This window comes from Erinaceus europaeus, chromosome 2 (assembly GCF_950295315.1).
Source record: "Erinaceus europaeus chromosome 2, mEriEur2.1, whole genome shotgun sequence".
Lineage (NCBI taxonomy): Eukaryota > Metazoa > Chordata > Mammalia > Eulipotyphla > Erinaceidae > Erinaceus > Erinaceus europaeus.
Genome location: NC_080163.1, coordinates 15,185,452 through 15,206,160, shown reverse-complemented (window position 1 = coordinate 15,206,160; position 20,709 = coordinate 15,185,452). Strand labels below are relative to the sequence as shown.

Here is a 20,709-nt window from a genome sequence, read left to right as displayed (position 1 = left end):
TCAATAACAACAACAATAATAACTACAACAATAAAAAAAAAAAGGCAACAAAAGGGAATAAATAAAATTTTTTAAAAATCTAAAAAACAAAAAAATGTACAGAGTACAGAGTTCTTTGTCACAGTTTCCACAACAAAGTCACTGAAGCTGTGTCCAAAGCAGACAGCCATCTCAAGATCCCGTGACCCGTGCAGACTTGTCCAAACTGAATCTTTTTTTCCCCCCAACTCTTGTGACTGTTCATTTCACAGAGTTGTTCTGCTGTCACCCAACCCGGGGTGGCGGGAGGTGGGGGATAGGAAAAGTTGCTAAGCATCAGATGAGTAAACATCTTTTGATTTTTATCAGATGTAAAGTCATTAATACAGAACTTTGGAAGTCAGTGATTAGAACACCATAGTGCTATTTGTGCTGTGAGGAGATAGAGACACACCTGCAGCCCTGCTTCACCACTTGTGAAGCTTCCCACTCTACCCCCAGCCCACCCCATGCCACCCCCGCAGATGGGGACCAGGGGTTTGAACCTGAGTCCTTATGCACTGTAATGTGAGCACTTAACCAAATGTGCCACCACCTGGCCCCCAGTGTTAAAGGTCTTTGATAGTCTTTATATTGGGTTCTAAGATGGTTATATTGGGTTCTAAGATGGAAAAACAACATTAGATATCCGACCCACTCCCCAATTTTTCTACTTTGTTTATCTCTGTAGAGCCAAGGAGATAAGAGCCTGAAGATTTATTAAAAATTATCTTCTCTTTAATATCTTCCAGGAGACGAGGAGAATTCTTTGAACTTATAAGAAAAAAGCAATTCAATTTGGAAGACCCTCATCAAAAGGATCTGTTTTTGTGAGTCCGTTTACTATGCATACAGCTGAAGGCTTGCTACCCAATTCGTTTTATTACTACTAGAATTAATTTTTTTCTACCAGAGTACCACTCAACTCTGGTGTGTGGGATTGAACCTAGGACTTTGGAACCTCAGGCATTAGAGTCTCTTTGTATAACTATTATGCTATCTACCCCCACCTTGTACACCAGACTTCACTGCAATGGTTTGTTAGAATGTGATGATTTTGAGGGGCCCATGACTCTCCAGAGCATTCTATGCAAAGGACTGGTATTTACTTTAAAAGGAATACACCTTGGGACCACGTGGGGGCACGCCTGGTTGAACACATGTGTTACAATGAACAAGGACCCAGGTTCAAGCCCCTGGTCCCCATCTGCAGGGCAAAAACGTAGCAAGTGATAAAGCAGTGCTACAGATCTCTCTCTCTCTCTCTCCCTCTCCCTCTCCCTCTTCCTCTCCCTCTCTCCTTCCCTCTCCCCGTCTCCCCCCCCTTCGTCTCAATCTCTGGATATCTAATAAATAAATAAAGATAAAGAAATTAAAAAGAAATGCATCATAAAAATTCAAGCAAATAAATCATTCCTTTGTCTTAGAAGACCCTATAAATTGTGAAATAGTATCAGTACACTTCTTCATTATGTTCAGTACTTTCCAATGAAACAGAAACAAACAAAAAAAGACACCCTAAGGAAGTGACTTTAAAAAAAAATTATTTATAAAATGGAAATATTTTCAAGACCATAGGATAAGAGGGGTACAGTTCCACACCAGAGCTCCGTATCCCATCCCCTCCCCTGATAGTTTTCCTATTCTTTATCCCTCTGGGAGTTTGGACCCAGGGTCATTATGGGATGCAGAAGGTATAATTGCTTCTTTGCTGAACATGGGCATTGACAGGTTGATCCATACTCCCAAGCCTGTCTCTCTCTTTCCCTAGTGGGGCAGAGCTCTGGGGAAGCGGGGCTCCAGGACACACTGGTGGGGTCATCTGCCCAGGGAAGTTCGGTTGGCATCATGGTACCATCTGGAACCTGGTGTCTGAAAAAGAGTTAACATATAAAGCAGAACAAATTGTTGACTAATGAACCTAAAGGCAAGAATATTGCAGATGAAGATTTGGGAGTCTTCCTTTTGGAAAAAGCTAGTAGGTCTATTTTAGGTATATTCCAAAGGGCCCATGACTTTACTAGTTTTTGCCTGAGCCTGATACCTAATATGCAGGTGGACCCAAGTTATTGTCTGGAGAGATAGTGCCATAGTTGGAAGGAAGTGACTAATAAGGGTTTGCTTCTCTGGAATGAGGGTTGAGCAGTACTGTCAGAACTGGAACGTTGCAGGATACCTGCTGCTCCTCCCTCAGACTTCTGTCTCCCCTCCATCCCCTCCACACACACACACACACAGGCACATACACACCAAACATTGTGAAAAGATACTAAATCAGGGGGCCAGGTGGTGTTGCACCTGGTTAAGCGCACACATTACAGTGCACAAGGACCCAGGTCCAAGTCCCTGGTCCGCACCTGCATGGGAGAAGCTTCACAAATGGTGAAGCAGGGATGCAGGTGTCTCTCTGTCTTTCTCCCTCTCTATGCCCCCTTCCCTCTCAATTTCTCTCTCTCTCTCTCTCTCTCTCTCTCTCTCTCTCTGTATCCTATAGTAAATTTTAAAAAAATTAAAAGGACTGAAGCAGAACAAAACAAACGACCAAAAACAAAATGTGGAAGCACTAGAAATAGTACTACTGTACCTGTAAACTCATTTTGGCTTTAGATTGATATTAGCATGCAGAGGTGTCTAAGGCAAATGTCTGGCATTATGCAAATGTCTGGCTGTCTGTTCTGACTTGTCTTTCCCTGAATGTCTGTCTCTGTACGTCTTTCCTGATACTGCCTTTGAGTTCAGTGTATCTCTGTAACAGAATGAAATTAGCCATCGAAGCTCTGTATGTTTTGACTTGTGACTTGGTGTTGACGCTGCCTGGCCATCTCAATGTTGAGTGTCTCTCTTGCACACTTGATTGTGCGGCTGTAAGTTAAAGCTTATGCCGGTGTGGTCTGCATTGTGGGGAGCAGTTTGTATACACAAACCCCCGGGGCAGTGGATTCAAACTAAAAATGTCTCTGTTGTAGTCATGGCAAGAAAGTTGATGTCAACAGAGGAGGCTCAGTGGGTGAGTGCAAGGCTTGCATGTATGGGACCCTGGGTGTGTGTGCGAGAAAGTGCTCTGGCCTTGGCCCCTTCCTCACTCTCTCAAAGAGAAATCATTAAAAATATAGATTTAGAGGGTCCGGGCGGTGGCTTACCTGGTTAAGTGCACATATTACTATGTGTGAGGACTCAGGTTCAAATCCCGCCCCCCCCCCACCCATCTGTAGGGGGAAAGCTTCACAAGCAATGAAGCAGGTCTGCAGATGTCTCTCTGTCCCTCTACCCTCTCACTTTTTCTGTCCTATCAGATTAAATGAATACAATTTTTTAAAATTTTTTCAATATTTATTTATTTTCCCTTTTGTTGCCCTTGTTTTTTTTTATTGTTGTTGTAGTTATTATTGTTGTTGTAATTGATGTTGTCACAGATAGGACAGAGAGAAATGGAGAGAGGAGGGGAAGACAGAGAGGGGGAGAGAAAGATAGACACCTGCAGACCTGCTTCACCGCCTATGAAGCGACCCCCCTGCAGATGCAAAGCCGGGGGCTCCAACCAGGATCCTTAAGCCAGTCCTTGCACTTTGAGTCACCTGAGCTTAACCCGCTGTGCTACCACCCGACTCCCAATTTGGCTTTTTTGAGAGACAAATCACATAGTATTTCACCTTGTGTGTTCCTCTCCATGTGAAGTAGTGGTTTCTTGGGTTTTGTCTTGTATTTTTCTTCCGCATACTTCAATTTAAGAAGCATTAGATGACAGATCCTTGGATCTAACATGGAGGAAACAACCCTAAGAAATACTGTGAGTCTTGGAGCCCCTGGTCAGACTCCAGAGTGCATCTAGCTTGCTTTCACTTCCCTAATCGTAGGGGGTTAGAGCACACTGCCCTTCCTTTCCCTCTTTTTCTCAGGCAGATACTGAAAACCTCCAAAAAACACTCCCTGGGCAAGTCACTGCATGTGGAGTGAAATTAGGGCAACCTACATCCCTCCTCCCCTCCGCAGACTCTGTTATCCTTTAAAGATGTTCACTAATCATCAGTGTGTTTTCACCATACTCAGAACCACATATCCAAGTGGAAAAATACAAATAGTCACAGGAAGATTCGTGCCCAGAAGCTGTAGCGCAGCAGGTTAAGTGCACATGGTGCAAAGTGCAAGGACCAGTGTAAAGATCCTGGTTCGAGCCCCTGGCTCCCCACCTGCAGGGGAGTCGCTTCACAGGCGGTGAAGCAGGTCTGCAGGTGTCTATCTTTCTCTCCCCCTCTCTGTCTTCCCCTCCTCTCTCCATTTCTCTGTGCTATCCAACAACGAGGACATCAAGAACAACAATAATAACCACAACTATAAAACAAGGGCAACAAAAGGGGAAATAAATTGTTAAAATAAATAAATAAAGACAGACTGCTCCTCGTTGGAATCTAAAGCTAACTGGAGCATTTTGAAGCCACATTCTACTAGTTCATCAGGTAAACAGGACATGTCTTGAGTCAGTTGTGCTGCTGTGGATTCTGTTTCTTTAGTCTTTTTTTATTTCTTTTAGTCTTTATAGACTGCCCAAGGTTGAAGGAGTTTATAAATCCCATAGTTTAAAGGGGGTTGATTTAATATTCATTAGATTAGTAGGTCTTTACTGAGGGAGCATCTTTATATTAAAAAAAAAAGTTAATAAAGAGCTGGGAAGAAAGCATGATGGTTATGCAAATATACTTTCATGCCTCAGATACCAAAGTCCCAGGTTCAGTCTCCTGCACTAGCCAGCGCTGAGTAGTGCACTTGTTATAACAAATAAATAAAATCAAAAATAAAAATGTTGGACTTGGATTTTTTTTCCCCCCCATCAACAGAGCGATGCTGATGACAGCCTGCGATCTTTCTGCAATCACAAAGCCCTGGCCTATTCAACAACGGGTATGTTGCTTAGTGGTGACAGAAGAAATAATTTAACATGCAACTAAGCAAAGTCTTCGTTTCTCAAAAATTACTTCTGCATATTCGTGTAGTTTTTTTTTTTCTTTTTACCTTACTTTTAAATAATGCTAGAAGAAGCTGACTAGGCATCAAAAGGCATTAGACATTTTGCCCAATATCAACCACTTAGGACGCTGTGAACCACATTAAGGAAGGTGAGAGCCTAACACATCCAGTGAGAGTTGAAGTGCAACCCACCATCCTAGCCGGCTCAGAGCTGCAGGTCATGACAACACCCAGAATCACAGTCGGGAGCACCCACAACACCCAGAATCATAGTTGTCAACACCCAGAATCACAGTCAACAACACCCAAAACACCCAGAATCATAGTTGTCAACACCTAGAATCACAGTCGACAACACCCACAATACCTAGAATCATAGTTGTCAACACCTAGAATCACAGTCGACAACACCCACAATACCTAGAATCATAGTTGTCAACACCCAGAATCACAGTCAACAACACCCAAAACACCCAGAATCATAGTTGTCAATACCCAGAATCACAGTCAACAACACCCAGAATCACAGTTGGCAACATCCACAACACCCAGAATCATAGTTGTCAACACCCAGAATCACAGTCAGAAACACCCAGAATCACAGTCGACAACACCCACAACACCCAGAATCTCAGTCGACAACACCCAGAATCACAGTTGGCAACAACCACAACACCCGGACTCATAGTTGTCAACACCCAGAACCACAGTCAGCAGCACCCACAACACCCAGAACCATGGTGGGCACATCAGCTTTCCCCCTCCATACAGCTGAAATTTGTTAAATTGAACCACTGTTCAAGTCAGTGACTTGTCTGTCCTATAGAGTAATTATGTAACAAACCACATTTGAGGGGGGCTGGCCGGTGGTATGCCCAATTAAGCTCAAGGACCTATGCAAAGATCTGGATTTGAGCCCCTGGCTCCCCATCTGCAAGGGGGGAAGGGGGGGCGGAACTTGACAAGCCGCGAAGCAGGTCTGCAGGCATCTGTCTTTCTCCCTCTCTGTCTCCCCCTCATCTCTCAAATTCTCTCTGTCCTATCCAATAAAAATAATAATAATAAAAATGGACAGCAGGAGCGGTGGATTCTTAGTGCCAGCATTTAGTCCCAGCAGTAACCCTGGAGGCAAATAAATAAATAAATAAATAATGAAAAAGGAAGAAAAAATCACGGTAGACAAAAATGTGAATGGTATACCATTATTTTAGTAGTTTTCATAAATATCAACTCAAACTGAATTTTAAAGAAAAAATTACTAAACCTTGAAAGCAAAACCCAATACACCTGCTCACTGAAGAACCATGCCAGTCCAAAGGCACTAAAATATCAATGTGAGGGCCAGCTAAATAGCTCACCTGGATAGTGTGCCTGCTTCACCATGTATGTGACCCAGGTTCAAGCACAGCCCCCACAATGTTGGAGGAAACTTCAGTGTTGTGTGTGTCTCTCCCTCTATTTGAAAAAGCTGGCTGAAGGGGCTGGGTGGTGGCACACCTGGTTGAGCGCACATGTTACAATGCGCAAGATCCCAGGTTCGAGCCTCTGGTCCTCACCTGCAGGGGGAAAGCTTTGCAAGTGGTGAAGCAGGGCTGCAGGTGTCTCTCTATTTCTCTCCCTCTCTGTCACCCCTTTCCCTCTCAATTTCTGGCTGTGTCTCTATCCAATCAATAAAAATAATAAAACAAATTTGAAAAAAGAAGTTGTCTAAAAGCACTGAAGCCCCGGTGACATTAAATCACAATGATTTGACAATGTAACGTTATTGGGACAAGCGTTAAAAACAGAATGATTCACACACACAAACTAAAACTCATTAGACATGTATGGTAATTATATGTTCAGTGGTGAGTTGATAGAGAGCTGTGTGATTAGACACATATGTAAAGCAAGTGAATCTTTTGATTGTTAATTACTGGCTTCTCATTTTACTGATGTGGTTGAGAGCTACAAAATTCATTCGATTTTATTATCTCCATTCAAGTCTTTCTTGCTCTACATGATTCGCTTTTCACCTCCAAAGCTTCCTCTGTGGTTTATTTCAGATAGCAGAACTTGTAGCAACTGAGTTTTTTGACCAAGGAGACAAAGAGAGAAAAGAGCTCAACACAGAGCCTGCTGTGAGTATGGGACTGAGTGGAAGGAATTAAGTACTTTGTTAAAGATTTCTTTCTCTACTTTTTTTTAAAGTTTTATTTATAAAAAGGAAACACTGGGGGGTCGGGCGGTGGCGCAGTGGGTTAAGTGCATGTGGCACAAAGCGCAAGAACCAGTGTAAGGATCCCGGTTCAAGCCCCTGGCTCCCCACCTGCAGGGGAGTCACTTCACAGGCGGTGAAGCAGGTCTGCAGGTGTCTGTCTTTCTCTCCCCCTCTCTGTCTTCCCCTCCTCTCTCCATTTCTCTCTGTCCTATCCAACAACGAATAACATCAACAATGTTATGTAATAATAATAACCACAACGAGGCTACAACAACAAGGGCAACAAAAGGTGGGGGGGAATGGCCTCCAGGAGCGGTGGATTCATGGTGCAGGCACCGAGCCCAGCAATAACCCTGGAGGGAAAAAAAAAAAAAGGAAACACTGACAAAACCATAGGATAAGAGGGGTACAACTCCACACAGTTCCTACCTCCAGAACTCCATATCCCATTCCCTCCCTTGATAGCTTTCCTATCCTTTATCCCACTTGGAGTATGGACCCAGCGTCATTATGGGATGCAGAAGATGGAAGGTCGGGCTTCTGTAATTGCTTCCCCACTGAACATGGACGTTGGCAGGTCAATTCATACTCCCAGCCTGTCTCTTTCTGTACTTCTATGATATCTTTCCTGAGAAAGACAACTTCTCATTAAAAAAAATAATAAGGGAGTCGGGCGGTGGCGCAGCGGGTTAAGCGCACGTGGCGCAAAGCGCAGGGACCGGCGTAAGGATCCCGGTTCGAGCCCCCAGCTCCCCACCTGCAGGGGAGTCGCTTCACGGGCGGTGAAGCAGGTCTGCAGGTGTCTATCTTTCTCTCCCCCTCTCTGTCTTCCCCTCCTCTCTCCATTTCTCTCTGTCCTATCCAACAACAAAGCAACGTCAACAATGGCAATAATAACCGCAACGAGGTTGCAACTAGGGCAACAAAAAGGGGGAAAAATGGCCTCCAGGAGCGGTGGATTCATGGTGCAGGCACCGAGCCCAGCAATAACCCTGGAGGAAAAATAATAATAATAATAATAATAAATCCTCGTTAGAAAAATTAAGACAAAAAAAAAAAGCTGTGGATTCACCACCTAAAAATCAGTCGTGAACAACTTTGGGCTGCTATTGCATCTGGCAGAGCATATAGGCTGTGACTTTCAAGCCCTGGCTCCCACCTGTGTGTGTGTGGGGGGCAGCGCTTAAGGGGGAGAGACACGTCATGAGCAGTGAAGCAGGTGTCTCTGCCTCTCTGTTCAATGGGAAAGAGAAATCAGTGATGATGAGCAGCATGGTAGCATACACACAGGTTATCCATGTGCAAGAAACCAGGCTCCATTGATCGAGCCCCAGGCTCCCATCCACAAGGGGGAAGCTCTGAAGGCAGGCAGTGAACGCAGTGCTCAATGCGTCTCTCGCATTCTCGCTCCCCTTTCTGTCTCTGTCTTTGTAAATACACTTTTGTTGAAACCACAAATGAAGTCGAGGTTATTGTTTGGTAACGGATAACATGTGCAAAGTCACAGGATGAAGGCAGCAGAGAGGAGTAAGGCTGCCCTGAGCACGTACAGTAAGAGTCCACAGGGCTCGCACAGGAAAGGAGGCGCGCAGAAGTCTGGTCTCCCTCAGGCAACCCAGTGATGCTTCTTTCAGAGCCAGGAGGCACCGAGTTCTCCAAATAAACGCAGGTCTCTGTCTGTGTTTGCAGGATCTAATGAACAGGGAGAAGAAAAACAAAATCCCAAGTATGCAAGTTGGGTTCATAGACGCCATCTGCTTGCAGCTATACGAGGTATTTGTGTGAAAACTACTAGATCTGGGGGCCGGGTGGTGGTGCCTGATTGAGCACATATGTTAACAATGCGTAAGGACCCAGGTTCAAGCCCCCGGGCCCACCTGCTGGGGAAAAGCTTTGTGAGCGGTGCAGCAGGACTGCAGGTGTTTCTCTGTCTCTCTCCCTCTCAGTCTTCTCCTTTCCTCTCGATTTCTGCTTGTCTCTATCCAATAAATAAAGATAATAAAAAAACTTTTAAAAAACTACTAGATCTGGTCAACTTTTGTGTTGAGAATTAAAAAGCTATAAAATTGAAGATTAACACTTTTTTTGGAGGAGGGAATGTTAATTGCACATAGAACATAAAGTAGGTGCTGTCTTGTCTTTAAGTTGTTTAATTATTTGGGGTAAAGAATGAATATTGGGAGTTGGGTTGTAGCACAGTGGGTTAAACGCACATGGTGCAAAGCGCAAGGAATGGCGTAAGGATCCTGGTTCGAGCCCCTGGATCCCCACCTACAAGGGAGTTGCTTCAGAGGTGGTGAAGCAAGTCTGCAGGTGTCTGTCTTTCACTCTCTGTCTTCCCCTCCTCTCTCCATTTCTCTCTGTCCTATCCAACAATGCAATCAGTAGCAAAAATAAAAAACAAAGGCAACAAAAGGGAAAATAAATGAAATATTTTTTTTTAAAAAGAGTGAATATTGAGCACTGAGTTGCCATGGATGTTTGAAACCTTAGAAATGTTCTTACCTGTCAGGGAGATGAAACATTTGCCACTGTCACGCAGGTAGTTGAGAGGGAGAACTGCATCATGGGACCAGTTTTCACCCTCAAAATTTTTTTCAAGGGGCTGCCATTGATGAAGACAGAGGACAAAGACATCAAAACAAAGAGGAGAAAGGGACAACTGGGGTTATGATTTTCTTTTATTTTTTTGCCTCTGGGGTTATCACTGGGGCTTGGTGCCTGCATGACGAATCAACTGCTCCTGTGGCCTTGCCTTTTTTTTTTTTTTTGAGAGGACTGAGAGAAATTGAGAGGGGGAAGAAAGACACCTGCAGACCTGCTTCATCTCTTGTGAGGTGACCCCCTCATCCCCCCTGCAGGTGGAGAGCTGGTGTCTTGAAATGAGATCCTTACGCTTCGTACTATGTGCACTTAGCCCAGTGCACTACCGCCTGACCCCCAGGATTATGATTTTCTACCTTTTATCTCCCCACCCTTTGGGATATTACTTCTTCACAAAAGTATATTCACAGCAGTTTCCTCTGCCATCCTATTATATTATGTTCTCAGCAGAGCAGTTCTTCTTAGCATGGCATAAGAGTTCCACAGTTGGAGTCAAGCGGTAGTGCAGCGGGTTAAGCGCAGGTGGTGCAAAGTGCAAGGACCCACCTAAGGATCCCAGGTTTGAGCCCCCAGGCTCCCCATCTGCAGGGGAGCCATTTCACAAGCGGTGAAGCAGGTCTGCAGGTTGTCTATCTTTCTCTTCCCCTCTCTGTCTTCTCCTCCTCTCTCCATTTCTCTCTGTCCTATCCAACAACAACGACATCAATCATAACTACAACAATAAAACAACAAGGGCAACAAAAGGGAATAAACAATAAATAATTTAAAAAAAAAGAGTTCCACAATTGAAGCTTATTAATTAATGTCGCTCTTGTTAAAATCTGTAAATACAGTCAGGTCACCCCCATGTGAATCCGCTGTGAAATCCCATTTAGATACGTCATTCTACTATTATAAAAAAAAAAATTGGAAGCAAAAACGATAAAATCACTACAACAACTGAGCAACTCTCAAAGTAGTCACGCTTAGGGATGTTGCTGGAAAGCAGATTCCACAGAGACTCCTGTTTCCATGTTGGCCTGGGAAGAGCTCTCTGAGGACTTGCTTCTTGTCTGAACACCCCAGCCCCTTGAGGACAGGTCTGGGCAGAGTTGGGGGTGTTGATTTCCCAGCCTCCTATTTGTTTTCTTCTTCCTTTAGGCCTTGGCCCAGGTATCTGAGGACTGTTTCCCTTTGCTGGATGGCTGCAGGAAGAACAGGCAAAAGTGGCAGGCTCTCGCAGAACAGCAGGAGAAGACGACGCTGATTAATGGGGAAAGCAATCAAGCCAAGCGGAAATGAGTGGCCCCCCCGCCTGCAGAGAGTTGATGTTTACAGAGGGTACAAGTCTGCCCTATGCCTGGTTGTGCTACACAACTGTACAAACTTGGTGTACACTTTGCCACTGCTTTAATGTTTGTTTGTTTGTTTTTAATTTTGCACAATTTTTGCAAACAGTGCATGAAATGTTTTTAAGGGACTGTTCCTCATACCACCTGCATATTTGTCTGATGCCCCTGACCAGAGACAATCACCAGCACCCACTTTTAGCACCCAGATAAGAGCCCTGCTCCTGACTTGCAGAGTATAAGTGGCTTTCTTACTCTGACTGGGCTTGTTTGCTTTATGTTAAATAATCTGTGTTTTCTGAGTTATCAGTCTTTCAAGAATGTTTAGAATCTCGCAAATAGGCTAGGGACAGATTAAATCTATTCCGTGGCATTTCAGATCTTTGCAGGGTTCTGAAAGGATATCCAACCAAGTGGCTTGTAAGGAGGAAGAGGCATATTAACAGATGCAAAGTATTGAGGCAGGGTTGTAAAGAAAAGGCTATTTGAAGGTTATTTAAGCAGGTGAGTGTGAGAATGGGAGGAGAACACTTCTCACCTCAGTGCAGGGCCTGTGACACTACAGCAACTTCTAATCTGGTTCCACTAACTATATTTCAAGAAGAGAGTGGCTTTGGCTGTCTGAAGGTGAAGCAAGCATCCTTGAGGTGGTGGTGTTTTTTTGTTTGTTTGTTTTGTTTTGCCTCCAGAGTTATCGCTGGGGCTTGATGCTGCCACTATGAATCTACCGCTCCCAGGTAGCCATTTTATCCATTTTTTTCTTCTGTTTTATTCTGTATGGCAGAGAGTTGAAGATGGGGGGAGAGAGAGAGAGACCTGCAGACCTGCTTCACCACTCGTGAAGTGTCCCAGTGTGGATAGGGAGCAGGGACTTGAACCCAAGTCCTTGTGCAAAGTACTAAGTGCACTTAACTGAGTGCATCACCACCCGACCCCCTTGAATTTCCTTTATAAAGTACCTTCCTCAGATACAGTGGCCAGGCAGTGGTGCACCAGGTTAAGCACACATAGTAAGAAGTGCAAGGGTTTAAGTAAGGATCCCAGTTCGAGCCCCCTGGCTCCCCACCTGCAAGGGGGTCTGCTGGTGTCTCTCTTTCCCTCTCTATCTTCACCTCCCTTCTCAATTTCTCTCCATCCTATCCAAGTAATTGAAAAAAATAGCCACAGGAGCAGTGGATCCATAGTGCAGGCACCAAGCCCCAGTGGTAACCCTGGAGGCAAAAAAAAAAAAAAAAAAGAGAAAAAAAAAACAAGATAGTCATCATTAGAGGTGTAACTGTAGACCAAACATCCCAGATGAGTTTGATTTGTTTGTTTCTTTTTTTTTCCTTGCCAAAACACAGTACAGGTGGAAATACTGACTGCATGAAAAGCAAAAGATGATACTGGGCCAAAAATCAGTCAGATGGCAGGAATAAGTTAAGAAACCTTAGGCTTGAATCAAATTGAGAAGCAACCAGCTCGTGAGTGAGAAGCAGCCAGTGACTTGGTTCCTAAGACTTTTAAACTGTAGCCATTGGCCCTGGGAGGAGGATTTGCTAAAAGCACTGTTTGCCCCCCCCCCAAAACATTTCATTTTTCTCTCACTAATTTGGGTGGAAAATACCTTGGGATCCATAGTGTGCAGCATTCTCAAAGTCCTGCTGTTAAGACATGTTCTCCTCAACGGCCTGTAGCAAATCATACAAATTATTACAGCCTCAGCCTCGGAAAATGATCGACTCTTTAGTGTCATCGTTGTTGGAACTTCCATTGCCAGGGTCTTCCTTGTTTTCACTTTGTGTCAGACAGATGTCAAATAACGTTTTTTCGTGGCACTGGTGTGTAAATTAGCAAGACACATTATTTTAGGGACGGTCCGTCAAGAATGACATTTGCATACACAAAAGTATGTAGTCTTCCATAGTCTTTTTTTCCCTCACTCCCATTGTAACTTACCAGTTATGCTCAAATGCCTATGCAGTCATCTGTTTTAGTAGTTTGCTTAGACCTATTATGTCAGATTTTTTTTTTTAAAGACACATATTATGTGTGGAGTATTTATTTGCGTGTGTCATTTCAAGGAGCAGAAAAGAGACCATAAATGCTTCAACTAAGCATTCCATATATGGGCACAAATCCATTTAGCTCTTATGTGAATAACAGCTTTCTAGTATCTCCTTAAATTGGAATATATATATATATTCCTCCTTCACCCTGGCCTCTATATAACCCACAGCTACAGTGAGGTGTTAATAGATGTATATAAAATGGCCAGTCTGACAGTTTTTAGAGAACTGACCGCTGCCAGTCACAGTCCTGTGTGTCCTTGTCTAAGTCACTTGACCTCTGCGTACCTGAATACGTTGCCCTGTTAAAGGAGGATGACACAGAAACTAGCTACTGCGCATGCCCTAAGGGGCCCTGACCACTGTCAGAAAGGGGATACTAGGCAACGTTTCCTTTCTTAGCTTGAGTTTTCCAAGACTGAAAAAGCAGCAACGCTACAGATTTCCTTGGCCTCTCATGCAGATCACTAGTGAGCATGAGATGAGACTTAAGGGTCTCATCTCAAGGCCTAGCAGTGAAGTGCCTTCATTTTTCAGCATAGAGCACAAATGTTAGGACCAGCTCTGATTTGATTTTTGTTTCTCCCACATTTTTTTTTCCCACCAGAACATACTCCTCAGAACTTTATAGGCTTGTGAGTCTGAGAAGTGGCGCAGTAGATGAAGCACTAGACTCTCAAGCATGAGGTCCTGAGTTCAGTCCCCAGCAGCACATGTACCAGAATGACTTAAAAAAAAAAAAAAAAAGTACAAGCTGTTAGCAGCTGTGCTCTTATCTTCCAAGATGAGTGTCAGGTGAGAGGCAGGACCACTGGTAATGCTGTGTCCTCTCCTCTCCTTTGAACAAGTGCCCTTGAGTGGCTCAGGGATGGGGGCGGATAGGGTGCAGGAAATGTCTGTGTCTGATTCTGACCATTTCAAGTGAACATAGAGGATAATGTTCTATCGCTTTTGCCCTTATCTATAACTTCTGTGTCAGTTTCCCAAGGAACATCTTTTTTTTTTTTTTTTTTTTGGATTATTAAGATCTGTGGTCTGTAGTTTTAAAGGATACTTTATATAAGGAATTATATACTCCAACAGATTGGTTTTCCTTGTGCTAGTCAGGTAGACGTTATTCAGTTCCCTGAGCATGTTAAAGTGTACACTGTGGGGCAGCGGTAGACTGCATACTAGTTATGCAAAGAGACTCTCATGACTGAGTCTCCAGAGTCCCAAGTTCAATCCCCACACCACTATAAAACAGAGCTGAGCAGTGCTCTGGTAAAAATAATAATAATAATAATAATAATTTAGAAATAAAAAAAATACTTTTTAAAAAAAGCTGTGTTAGACCCCTTACACTCTACCACAGAGAGCAAGGAAGAAAGTATTTAAAAAAATAATAATAATAAATTTTAAAAACTCACTCTTCCCTTCTAGAAAGCCTGTGCAAACTTGTCTTCTTAATGAATGCTGTCGAAGGCAGTGTAAATAGTTGAAAATAAACATTTCTATTACAGTTGAAGCAAAGGAAAAACTATGAACCATCACTAGCCACTGTTAATACCTGTTTGTATTCTTCTACCTTTTCAATATATTTGGACAAATACATATATATATATATATAGTTTCTGGCACTATTTTTGTACTAGGATAAAGAAGTTAACTGTGTATATTATGCGTAGCTGTCGTGAATGCTGGCCTGTCTCCCACCGCGACAACGTCTCAGACGGTTCTCATGACAACACCACCTTCAAAGCTGACGTCTTTCAGGTTGCCTGAGACCCCTCTGGAATCAAGATGGTTCCCACTCTGCCCACTCTTCCTCGCCTCACAGCTGTACCGCCATCCTGCCGTGCTCTGTAAAATTAAAAAGAATCAACCATACGTACGGATGAGTATTGTGTGGTTTCTAAGGATTGATTCCCCGTAGTCCTTTGACCCCGTGGACCTCATGGGGTATCAGGAAGCAGGCCGGCCACCTGGTGCATAGAGGCCTGGATGCATGACTGGCAGTGGGTCCTCATTTCACTCTCCAGTTTCCACACTAGATAGCTTTCCCCACCCTACCTCCACCCCCATTTCAGGGCAGAACATCTAGACCATGTCTGCCTAGTTCACAAAGCTAAAGACAAAAGTAAAAAGCTCAGGTAGAATATCTTTGATTTTTCTGACCACTAGAGGTCAGCAGCTTGAAAGAAAACAAGAATCTCAGTTGCTTTTGACTTTTTCCATTTAGACTAACTTCCCTTTTTGTCCGGTGACTGTTTCTTCCAGAGGCATCAGCTCTCCCTATTTTTTTTTTTTAAAGTCAGGTAATGATTTTCTATCTTTACGATACGTGACACTCAGTGAACTGAACTTCAGGCATCCCACTTTAGCTCATTGTATTTGCTTTTTGGTCACTTGGGGCTTTCTCAGAGGGAGAGATGCCAAATCATCCCATGCCAGTGCCAGAGGGACTCAAACCTGGGTCATACACGTGGCACCCTCCCTGGGGCATCTCACTTGTCAGCTAGGCTCTAGTTAAATGCTATATTCAGTCTTGGATGTGGGGGTGAGGAGGGGAGATCAGTTTCCATTTCATAGACCTCTCATTCAAAATAATCCACAACGGGGGGGGGGGGGGGGGCGGGCGGGGCGGTAGCGCAGCGGGTTAAGCGCCCATGTTGTGAAGCGCAAGGACCAGCGTGAGGATCCCGGCTCCCCACCTGCAGGAGGGTCGCTTCATAAGCAGTGAAGCAGGTCTGCAGTCGTCTTTCCCTCCCCCTCTGTCTTCCTCTCTCTCGATTTCTCTCTGTCCTATCCAGCAACAGTGATAGCAATAACAACAGTGATAAACAAGAGCAACAACAAAAAAAAAAAAAAAGGAAAAAAGTGGCCTCCAAGAGTAGTGGATTTGTAGTGCAGGCACTGAGCCCCAGTGATGACCCTGGAAGCAAAAAATAATAATGATCCATGGCAACAGTGTGCAAGGAACCCAGTTCAGGTCTGGTTCCTACCTGCAGGGGGGAAGCTTCAGGAAGGGTGGGACAGTGTTGCAGGCTGGTCTCTTAAGAGAGAAAAGAAAGAAAAAAACCCACTGGGAGCAGTAGACTCATCATGCAGGCACTGAGCTCCAGCAGTAATCCCAGTAACAAAAAACAGAAAATCCACAAGAGTTGTCAATGAAATGAAGATAGTAATTACTTGAATGGAAAGAAATTTGACTATGTAAGTGATGTGATCGCATACCGAATCTCGTTTCCAGAGGAGCCAGAAGGATTGCAGGAAGTAAATGGACTCTTTCATCTCATAGCAGTTCATTCTAAACAGGAATCTTGAGAGACACTCAAAAGTGAGTAAGCGTGAGTGACTTCGAAAGGAAGAGAGGGCAGGGCCATAGACATAAATGGGCAAATATATAAAAATATCAATCGATAGAGAAATAAAAAATAATAGTCAACCCATCTCTGTGGCCTTGGGAGAACTACTGCAGTTTCCAGTGGAGGGGATGGGGACCCAGAATTCAGGTGGTGGGCACATTGTGGAATTAATCCCTGTCATCTCATCATTTTGTAGATCACAAAAATAATTAAAGCACATACAAATTGAGCTGGAGAGACAGCATAATGGTCCTGCAAACGACTTTCATGCCTGACAGGCTTTGAAGTCCCAGAAGCAATCCCCAGCACCACCAGAAGCCAAAGCTGAACAGTGCTGTGGTCTGTCTATCTCATTAAAAACAAGCAGGTGGTGGAAATTATATGGAATTGTACTCCCTCTTGTCCCATGGTCTTGTTGATCATTATTAAACAATAATTTTTTTTAAAAAACAGCCCCTACCACAACACATACAAATTTATTATCTTGAAGTTTGAAAGACCATAAGCCAAAGTCTGACTCCCTTCTAAGGACTTGTTCCCTGTTTTTAAGTTTTTGAGAGACCTGCTACTGGGGGCTGGGAGGTAGTACAGCAGGTTAGCACAAGGACCCGTGTAGGGATCCTGGTTTGAGCCCCCGGCTCCTCACCTGCAGGGGTGGTCACTGCACAAGTGGTGAAGCAGGTCTGCAGGTGTCTTTTCTCTCCCTTGCTCTGTCTTCCCCCTCCTCTCTCTATTTCTGTGTCCTATCCAACAACAATAGCAATGACAACAATAACAATAATGGCAACAAAATGAGAAAAAATGGCCTCTAGGAGCAGTGGATTCACCGAGCCCCAGCAATAACCCTGAAGGGAAGAAAACAATAATAATAATAAGAGAAAAGAACCCTGCTTCCTTGCTCAGCTCGTGACTTCTTCATGTCCAATGCCAGCAAGGATGTCTTCAGAACATCCCCTCCCTCCACCCCGTGACATACTCCAACTCTGCTGTCTCTCTTACCTCTACAGGTCTGTGTATTTACAATGGGCTCATTCAGGTAACTCAGGGTGACACCCCCTCTCAAACACACACACACACCACTTATAGAAGGTGTAACTGAATCACATCTGCAAAGCTCTTCAGCCGGGCAAGGAGACATGCCAGGTGCCAGGGATCTGGGCGTGGGGCCATTGTTATGTCTGCCACAGCTTCTTCTTCTAGCGTTTGCCCTTCTTCCATAGCCAGTCAACAGCGTCAGGTTCTGCCTTTCTTCAGGTGAGCTAAGAAACCTAGTGCTCTTCCTCTGTGTCATTTCTCCCACTGATTCTATGGGTGTTACGGGTTCACAGCAAAGATTGAACAGAGTTCAATACCTCTGCCCCCCTCACCTGCAGTTTCCTCATCTATCAACAGTGTACCCCAAAGTGCTGTAGTCAATGACTCAACACCGACACTCTGTTAGAACCCCAATGTCCAGAGTTTACAATTGTGTTCAGTCTTGGTGCTGTGGACACATCCTATAAGGACTAGGATAATGCACAGTGTGACACGTATAGAAGAGTTTCATTACCCTAAAAATCCAACCTTCCCTGGGCTTGGCAGTAGTGCACCAGGCTTAGCTCACATAGCACGAAGCACAAGGACCCCGCTCAAGGATCCCGGTTCGAGGCCCCAGTTCCCCACCTGCAGGGGAGTCACTTCGCAAGTAGTGAAGCAGGTCTGCATGTGTCTCCTCCCTCTGTCTTCCCCTCCTCTCTCCATTTCTCTCTGTCCTATCCAACAACTATAACAGCAGCAGCAACAACAACGGGGAAAAGATGGCCATTGGGAGTAGTGAATTCATAGGGCAGGGCACTGAGCTGCAGCGATAAGCCGGGGCGGGGGTCAGGGGGAGGAATCAGCCTTCCCTGCTAACCCTTCATCTTCTTTGTGAAGACTATTTTTAGAGTGTCTTAAGACGAAATCAAAATAGATTGAAAGGCACAGAGATTTTTCATAAAGTTCCTGCTTATACCCATCACTTTTATGTCAGAGGGTGAGTACTGAGATGTCGGAGAAGTTATGACATACTTATGAGATACTTTTCTGTGCAAAAATGCATCATGACTTTTCCGACAACCCAGGAGTTCTACTGTCAGGAAAAAAAACAGGTTCTGCTTATTCCCCCACCCTTCCCTCTCCCCAGACATTGGAGACACTGGGAGATTTTTTTTCTTTTTCCTTTTATTTTATTTTATTTTATTTTTTGCCAGGACTATTGCTGGGGCTTGGTGCCTGCACTACAAATCCACTGCTTCTGGTAGCCATTTTCCCATTTTATTGGCTAGGAAAGAGAGAAAATAAGAGAGATGGGGAAGACAGAGAGGGGGCAAGAAAGATAGACAACTGTATACCTGTTTCACCTCCTGTGAAGCGACCCCCCTGCAGGTGGGGAGCCGGGGGCTCGAACCAGAATCCTAGCCTAAGTACTTGCATGTCCTACTATGTGTGTTTAACCTGGGGCGCCACCATCTGACCCTCTGGGAGACTTATTTCAATGTCTTCTGAGTTCTGCTCTTTCCAGAAGGTCAGTTATTATGCAGCCTATTCAAATTGGTTTCTTTTTATTATTATTCATTTTGCTTTTCGTTGCCCTTGTTTCATTGTTGTAGTTACTAGTGTTGTTGATGTCGTTGTTGGATAGGACAGAGAGAAATGTAGAGAGGAGGGGAAGACAGAGAGGGGGGAGAGAAAGATAGACACCTGTGATCGCTTTGGCAGCACGTACACTAAAATTGGAGCAATACAGAGATTAGCATGGTCCCTGTGCAAGGATGACATGCGAATTTGTGAAGCGTTCCATATTAAAAAAGGAGGAGGAGGAAAGGAGGGAAGGAAGGAAGGAAGGAAGGAAGGAAGGAAGGAAGGAAGAAAGACACCTGCTGCAGACCTGCTTCACCGCCTGTGACGCGACCCCCTTGCAGGTGGGGAGCTCTAACCAAGATTCTAATTCAGTCCTTGTGCTTTGCGCCACGTGTGCTTAACCCACTGTGCTCTCACCCGACCCCCCAAGTTGGTGTCTTCTTAGTAACATGCATCTAAGTATCTTCTATATCTTTCTGTGACTTGATGGCCCACTTCTTTGAGCTCAGAATGACATTCCAAGGTACAGAGATACAGAAAAATACATTTCATGTGTGATTCATGCATCTTAAGTGAAATTGTTTATAAAGACCAGGGTTGGGCGGTGGTGCACCAGGTTAAGTGCACATAGTACCGGTGCAAGGATCCAGGTTCATGCCCCCAGCTCCCCACCTGCAGGGGGCTCGCTTCACAAGCCGTCAAGCAGGTCCACTAGTGTCTCTCTGTCTCTCCCCCTCTCTGTCTTCCCCTCCTCTTTCAATTTCTTTCTGTCCTATCAATTTTTTTTTAATGGCTGCCAGGAGCAGTGGATTCGTAGTGCAGGCACTCATGCCCCAGCGATAACCCTGGAGGCAAAAATAAATAAATCAAGAAATCCCAGGACCGGGCACATCCAGGGGACTACCTTAGCCTGGGACCTCAAGCAAACACAAACAAACAATCCACCTGAATTATATATTCTTTTAGGGATGCGAGGAATTTGTACAACAGGCTTTGTAAGTGCACAGTGACTGAACTTTCTGTAGCAGGCACGAGACGTAATTTCTTCATACGTCAGTCAGAGATGACTGTCGTCGTAGTGATTTGCATCATATCACAGAACCGTAGTGCAGCGTTGTCTTGTTATCTCTAGTCAATGTTTTTATGCTGAAGAAGATTAAATACGAGGGCAGGCAGGACAACTCACTCTCACATGTGCTCTAGATGTTAGCCCAGCTCCACCGCACTGGGGAAAGCTGAGGAGCTATGGTCTCACTTGACCTTTTTCCTTCTCTTCCCCTCTCTCCCCGCCACCGTGTGTGTGTGTGTGTGTGTGTGTGTGTGTGTGTGTGTGTGTGTATGCGTGTGTGTGTGTGTTTATGTAAAAGTAGGTCCAGAGTGGTGAAGCCCCAGAGGTGACCGAACACACACACATACACTGCCACCAAAAAAAATAAATAAAATAAATAAATCCAGGCTTCATCTGTGACTTCTACCAAACTGTCAAAGAATTAATACCTATCCGTATATTTCCATAAAAATGAAAACCAGAAAACTTCCAAACACATTTTATAAAGCCAAAAGTCTCCCGAGTCCAAAACCAGACTAGGAGAGCACATATA

At 44.4% G+C, this 20,709-nt stretch overlaps 1 protein-coding gene and 1 non-coding gene across 4 annotated transcripts in view; both read left to right on the top strand.

Moving 5' to 3' along the window:
• Positions 1 to 15,029, top strand: part of PDE5A (phosphodiesterase 5A) — a 177,736-nt gene extending 162,707 nt beyond the window's left edge. For all 3 annotated transcript variants that reach the window (XM_007521960.3, XM_060177152.1, XM_016187617.2), the window contains exons 17-21: positions 771 to 848; positions 4,851 to 4,914; positions 7,026 to 7,100; positions 8,870 to 8,953; positions 10,925 to 15,029. In XM_007521960.3, the coding sequence (XP_007522022.2) occupies positions 771 to 848; positions 4,851 to 4,914; positions 7,026 to 7,100; positions 8,870 to 8,953; positions 10,925 to 11,065 (442 nt within the window). In that variant the 3' untranslated portion in view covers positions 11,066 to 15,029. The remainder of the gene's footprint in view (positions 1 to 770; positions 849 to 4,850; positions 4,915 to 7,025; positions 7,101 to 8,869; positions 8,954 to 10,924) is intronic.
• A 4,201-nt stretch (positions 15,030 to 19,230) lies between these two features.
• On the top strand, positions 19,231 to 19,334 carry LOC132537279 (U6 spliceosomal RNA). Its single transcript, XR_009548738.1, has one exon. It is a non-coding gene; the product is annotated as a U6 spliceosomal RNA (small nuclear RNA).
• Positions 19,335 to 20,709: the final 1,375 nt, after the last annotated feature.